Source organism: Echinops telfairi, unplaced genomic scaffold, assembly GCF_000313985.2.
Source record: "Echinops telfairi isolate 266 unplaced genomic scaffold, ASM31398v2 ScPeMD7_42;HRSCAF=159, whole genome shotgun sequence".
Taxonomy (NCBI): domain Eukaryota; kingdom Metazoa; phylum Chordata; class Mammalia; order Afrosoricida; family Tenrecidae; genus Echinops; species Echinops telfairi.
The window spans coordinates 5,284,555-5,291,304 of NW_022103940.1; the positions used below are offsets into that span (position 1 = coordinate 5,284,555).

General features: G+C 46.0%; 1 protein-coding gene and 2 pseudogenes across 1 annotated transcript; 1 reads left to right on the top strand and 2 right to left on the bottom strand.

The window, feature by feature from the left end:
* Window positions 1–505, bottom strand: LOC101656848 (40S ribosomal protein S16-like). Its single transcript, XM_004714134.2, has one exon. It carries the CDS (start codon window positions 467–469, stop codon window positions 29–31), a length of 441 nt encoding a protein of 146 aa, XP_004714191.1. The 5' UTR covers window positions 470–505; the 3' UTR covers window positions 1–28.
* A 1,817-nt stretch (window positions 506–2,322) lies between these two features.
* Window positions 2,323–2,894, bottom strand: LOC101642815 (annotated as a pseudogene).
* A 2,955-nt stretch (window positions 2,895–5,849) lies between these two features.
* On the top strand, window positions 5,850–6,422 carry LOC105979660 (annotated as a pseudogene).
* The last annotated feature ends 328 nt before the right edge of the window (window positions 6,423–6,750 follow it).

Genomic DNA, 6,750 nt, shown 5'->3' on the forward strand with positions numbered 1-6,750 from the left:
AAGGTAGAGCCCCTTCCTGGAGGTGAGCTTATCGGTAGGATTTCTGGTAGCGAGCACGGGCACCGGGGCCACCGAATTTCTTGGACTCGCAGCGCCGGGGGTCAGCTACAAGCAGGGTTCGGTCATACTGGATGAGAATGTCTTTGATTTCCTTCTTAGAAGCCTTGTCCACATATTTCTGGTAATACGCAACCAAGGCTTTGGAGATGGACTGGCGGATTGCATAAATCTGGGCCACGTGGCCACCACCCTTCACCCGGACTCGGATGTCCACACCAGCAAACCGCTCTTTCCCCAGAAGCAGAACAGGTTCCAGAAGCTTGTACTGCAACGTACGCGGCTGGATCATCTCCAGGGGCCGCCCGTTCACCTTGATGAGGCCGTTGCCCCGTTTGCAGTGCGCCACGGCTGTGGCGGTTTTCTTGCGTCCGAAGACCTGCACGGACTGCAGAGGACCCTTGGACGGCATGGCTGGCGGCTTAAGAGCTCCTCACCGCGCGGCGCTGCAACCGGAAAAAGGCATATACACGTTTCTATAGTACACATTTTTATAGTAAAGTCTCTTTTAAAAATAGTTGTATATACGTGATCACAGTCAGTTCTAGTGCACTGTCCCCACTCCTGCATTCCTTATTTATACTTCAATGCCCCTTCCTCCCGTACAAACCATTGAATCAGTTATTGTCCCTATGCGTTCACTCCTTCTGTGCTTCATAAACTGGGAAACTTCACAGAAACAATAAAAAATGAAACAGAAAGAAAATAATAATAAAAGAAAGATACAAAATAAAAATAAAGAGTAAGAATGGAAAGACACCAGCAATATTACAATTATCGAGATAGAAAAATTCTGTCATGGAGCAAGCGAGAAATATATTTATTTGAGTTTCCACTATTTATTCTGTGTACACTCTAAGTAAAGCAAACATTTTCCTGTCGGCTAGCCCCGAGGCAACCTGCTGTGGGCTCCTCGGTGCAGCTACAAGACATCCTGGGAGGGCAGCAGAAGGAATTCTGACCCCACCCTCACAAACTGCCGCCCGTGAAAACACGGGACGCAGTCTGGTCCGGGGAAGGTGGCTATAAACACTGTGTTGGGGAGAGGGGGAGGGGGACAGGGCACCAGTCTCCTCCTGCACCCCACAAGGAGCCCTGTGTCCACCTTGGCCTTACGGAGAGACCCTGGTAGTTTGTTTCCATGTGCCCCAGGTTTCATGGTATTTGGTCAGGACCTTAAAAGCGGCCCACACACTACTTTGAAATCTCTAGAAAATAACTGATTCAGTTAAATAACAGCCCCAAGGGAGAACTGGGCTGGTGGCTAAGTGCCCACTTACAGTCACAGCATGCTCTTCTGCCCACAGCCAACGAAACCTGAGCTACTCTGTCCTGGGCTCCCAAGAAGCCACCCTCTAAATACACCTCAGCCAGAGTTCCAGCCACCAAGGTCAGTCAGTGGGCATCTGATAGGGCCCTTGGCCAGCCCAGCTCAGGTGATGTGTCCACTTGTAGATCTAAACACCATACAGTCACTTCTCATCCTTTAAAGGCAAGGCATAGACTCCCAACTTGACCGTCGGGGAGCACTCATAAATCCAAGGCCATACCTGGCAGAAACTGGCGCAGGGCTGGGGCGGAGGCCTGCACTGGCCTGCTTGCCTCAGAATGGTGCCTCAGCTGCCTCCCTGAGCCGAGGTGCAGGCCACCATGCTGGTGTGGCAGGGTAGTTACTGTGTGCTGCCAACATTTCTGTGAGGCGGCCTGGGGAGGAGACAATTCCCAACACCTGCCCACTGGTGCTAGGAGGGCAAGATCTGCTCAGCTGACAAGCAGCTTCAGTGCAGGCAAGAGGGTCAGTCAGCTTGTCAGCTCAGAGGGCTTTGCTGAGGGCTGCCACTCTCTGGCATCAAGTGGCCAGTGACAGGATCCAACAGGTGAAAGGACAGCAAGGGAGCAAGAGCTACAGTAGAACACGGGGGAGGCAGAAAAGCTGGAGACAGGGGCTGCAGGAAGGGCCCAAATGAGGCAGAGTGGGGAGAGTGTAAAGCTACCCTATAGTCTTTCCAAACGACATTCTTTCTCTCAATTCATGGTATCCCAAGGCAGGCAGAATTCATCCAGTGGGTTCTATGCAAATGTTTGCGCAAACAGCTTTCGCAGGAACGGCATGTACCTGGTAGGCACCAAGGGGAAGAGGAGAGGGAGGGAAGGAAGCAGAAAGAACACCACCTCCGTGTTCTTCAGAGCAGCAAGGGGAGCCGGCCTCTGGCAGAGGGCCCGCCCCCCGCAGCCTGCCTCCCAGCAGCAGGGCCTGGCCTTTATTTACCTAGACACTCCGATGTACAGGGGCTCTGTTAGAGCCTTCGAGTTCAGTCTCCATGCGGCCCAGTCAGAGTTGAGGTCTGGTACAGGCTCTCCTGGGGAGCCATGGGGTCTGGCGCTCCTGGCTACGTGTTCACGCTGCTCCTTGGGGATCTCAAACATGCAGAGGCTCTTGTACTTCTGCAGCAGCTCGTTCTTGGTCCTAATTTGCTCCCGGAGGCTGTGCAGCTGCTGCTGCTGCTGCTGCTCAGGGCTCAAGTGGATGCCAGGCATGCTGCCAACAGCCTTCCGTAGCTCCTGAAACTTGGTCTTGAGCTCGTTCAGGTCCTGGGGGATGTCAGGGCTATCCTTGTCCATGCATTTGATGATGTTGTGAACCAAAGGTAAAAAGGAGTAATTCTCCTCCTTCATGCCCGCAGGCGACTGGGGTCTTGGTGGCTGGGGCGCGGCGACCGGAGCCGCTGGCTGAGGCGGCGGCAGCGGCTTTGTCTCGGGCAGTGGCGCCTCAACAGGCGGCAGTAACGCATCGCATCTTCCGTCTGACGCCCGGCGGCCACACCGACAGAGGCCATGGCGCAGCTCGAGGTTCGGCCTCCAACCTCAGGGGCTGGTGGCTCAACCCGCCGGGAGGCCGAAATATTTAAACCTAGATCAAATTCAGGTTGAGTCAAGAAGGAGGTCAACTGACCAAGTATAATATTATACTGTAGTCCCATCCCCCATAATCAAATTTTCAATAATCTCTGTCTGATAGCAAAGTTCACGTCGTTTGACTATGGCCAGAGGTGGTCTTCCAGAGGCTTAATCCAACTAGGTACTCAATCGAGAGTACCTAGTTGTAGTGGTTACGTGTTGGGCTGTGATCCGAACTGCTGGCTGTTCGAAACCACCCAGCAACTCCACCAGAGAAAGACTTGGTTTTTTTCTCTTGGAAACAGAGACTCGAAAACCCACAGGGGGTCGCTGTGAGTCAGCCTGGGCAATGAGTTTGGTGGGCTTTGTTTGTTTTGTTTTTATTGTCCTCCACAGCCTTCTACAAATTGGGTGTTCACAATTTGCTCTGATACTTTTCCTGTCATCATATTTGAATTTTGCTACTGTCATTTTTGGATCACACAGGCTGGTGTGGCACATTGCAATTGTTTCACCTTGTCGTGATAGACAAAACGAAATGTAGAATTCTTCAGAAAGTGTTGACAGAAGAGTCTGGCTATCATCATCAAAATTCTCATTGAAAATTCTCATCATAAAACTCTCATGAATGTTTTATCTATTCATGTATTCTCACTAAAATGCCATTTTGATATTTTTCTCATAGAGCTTTTTGTTTCCCTTTGACAGTATTTATCATACTTTCTGACTTAAATTTATCTGCCTCACCCAGTGAGGCTGTGACTTTCTTGAAGATGAAGGTTTTGTTTCTCTTCATAGCTCCAACACGTCGACCTTTTTTTAATATATAATAGCTAAAAACCTTACTGCGATTGAGTTTATACAGACTTATATAGGTCTGTAAATCTTTTTTTTAAATCAATTTATTGGGTCTCATACAATTCATCACAATACATAGTTCAATTGTGTAAAGCACATCTATACATTTGTTGCCCTCATTATTCCCAAAATTCGCTTTCCTCTTGGGTTCCCGGAATCAGCTCATTTTCCTTTTCCCCCCTCCCCCTCCCTTCCTCCTGCCCTCTCCCCCATGCACCCTTGATAATTTATAAATTATTATTGTATCTTATATTACACTGTCCGATGTCTCCCTTCACCCACCCCTCTGCTGCCCGTCCTCCAGAGAGGAGGTTATATGTAGCTCCCTGTGATCCATTCCCCCTTTCTACACCCCCTTTCCCTCCTGGTATCGCCACTGTCACCCCTGGTCCTGAGAGGTTCATCTGTCCTAGATTCCCTGCGTTTCTAATTCCCATCTGTACCGCTGTGCATCATCTGGTCTAACCAGGTCTGCAAGGCAAAATTGGGGTCCTGGTAGTTGGGGGTGGGTCTGTAAATCTTTATGGAAGCAGACAACCTTATATTTTTCCCACAGAGTGACTGATGGGTTTGAGCAGTCAACCTTGATTTTAGAAGCCCAACAATTACACAACAATGCCACCCGGGCTCCTTATAACATGCTTAATAAGTTCGAGTACATGAACTCTATTTTTAATGTGGCATGTTATGCTTAAGCCCTTTAAATGTTAGGAGTTTCTAATGTGGTATGTTATGCTTAAGCCCTTTAAATGTTAGGAGTTTCTAATGTGGCATGTTATGCTTAAGCCCTTTAAATGTTAGGAGTTTCTAATGTGGCATGTTATGCTTAAGCCCTTAAAATGTTAGGAGTTTCATCCCTGGAGCCCTTTTTGTGGATCCTGATTCTTTCATTCTACATATTAGCTCTCATCTCAAGGTGTCTGTAATCTGTAAAATATTGCTATAAAAATTAAACAAGAATATGTCTATCAGGGTGAAAAAACTATTTGAACCCCTCATTGAGTGTAGCTGCTTCTATCTTCTAAGATGTGTGTGGAGGGGAAGCAGAGGTGGTAGTGGCATAAATTTCTGCCATGAGAAAATTGGTCTTTATTCTATTTACATTTCTATTAGTTCTTTATATCTGCTGTAACAAATTAACACAAATGTGGACAATTAAAACAGCACACTCCTATTCTCTTACAGTTCTAGAAGTCTAAACTTTAAATTAAATTTTCCTGACTGAAATCAAAGTGGTAGCAGATCTGCACTCTTTCCAGAGGCTCTAGGGAGAATTCATTCCTTGTCTTTTCTACCTTCTTGTGGCTGTCAGCATTACTTGATTTGTGACTGCATCACAGCAACCTTCAAATCTCTGATTTTTTTTCAGCATTACTTGTGTTCCTCTGTTTATATAAAATATTCTGCCTCTCTCCTTTTAGGGCACTTGTGATTACATTTAAGGACCTCCCAAATAATCCAAGATAATCTTCGCATCTCAAGATTCCTAACTGACTGGTAACTACAAGTACAAAAACCCGCAAAACAAATAAGTTAACATATAAAGGTTCCTGGTATTAGGTTCCTGATATCTTTGGGGGGATTTATTTAGCCTACTCTACCATATGATTCCAGAAACTACTGAGAAAGAATCACATAGGTGACCCCAAAATCTCAAAGCATATCCTGTGTCATAGGAGGTACCATTGTATGAGTCCTAGTGATATAGTGGTTATGCATTGGGCTGCAATCCACTTGGTCAGTAGTTTGAAACCTCTCCGTGAGAAAGATTGGGCTTTCTACTCCTATAAATAGTTACAGTCTCAGAAAAACACAAGCGGGTCCTTGAGTCAGCATGTACTCAATGATAGTGAAGTGTGTGTGTGTGTGTGTGTGTGTGTGTGTGTGTGTGTGTGTGTGTTATGATATAGGTTCTTCTGCAATTGTGAGTTCCCAGCATATGTGGACATATGTTTTAGCAAAGTGCATTAATGAGTCTTTGGATTAAAAGATAGAGCTTAGCTCTTCGTAGGCCAGTGCTAGGTAAGAAAAAGGCCATGTTCCTTTCAAGCATGAAGATTGTGAAGGTCCATGGCAAAAGGCTGGATGAATTCGAGTCTGGCAATTCTCAGGCTCTTCTAGAGCTGGAGATGAACATGGACCTAAAGGCTTAGTTAATGGAGTTGAATATAAGGGCAGCCAAGGAAATCTAAATTGCTGGTGTGTGGAAAGCTCTTATAATCTTTGTTCCTGTTCCTCAACTGATGTCTTTCTAGAAAATCCAAGTCCGGCTAGTATGGTAACTGGAGAAAAAAAATTCAGTGTCTTTATTGCTTAGAGGAGAATTTGGCCTAAACCATTTCAGAAAAGCTGTACCAAAAATAAGCAAAAGCACCCCGGAGTCACACTCTGACGGCTGTGCACAATGCCATCCTCGAAGACTTGGTTGTCCCAAATGAAATCGTGGGCAAGAGAATGTGTTTACAACTGGACGGGAGCAGGCTTACAAAGGTTTACTTGGACAAAGCATAGCAGAACAATGTAGAACACAAGGCTGAAACTTTTCTGGAGTTTATAAGAAGCTCACGGGCTAGGATGTTAATCTCAAATTCCCAGAGTTTCAATTGTAAACAAAAAATTACTGAATAAAGTATTATTCACAATGAGAAAGGTAGAGCTTAGAGCAAGAGGATAAAACACTAAATCACTTTGTGCAATATAATTATAAGAATTAAATTTAGTGATTGTGTGGCTCTGGAAGGGGCCTGGTAAACTGAGGAATAGGAAGATAGAAATGAACCTTGAGGGAGAGAAGCCTGAGAAATCGGAAGGGATGCTGCAGCTATAAAAAAGATAACCAATGATAAATTCCTCATAGGCATGAGGGGACTTCAAAATATTCGTGGAAAAATTCCATTATTCTTTACTGTTATTTTCTCACAAAATTGTTGGCCAAAT

What these genes read in the sequence shown, in the direction of transcription:
- LOC101656848 (XM_004714134.2), bottom strand. Translation starts at nt 469, where the DNA reads ATGCCGTCCAAGGGTCCTCTGCAGTCCGTGCAGGTCTTCGGACGCAAG.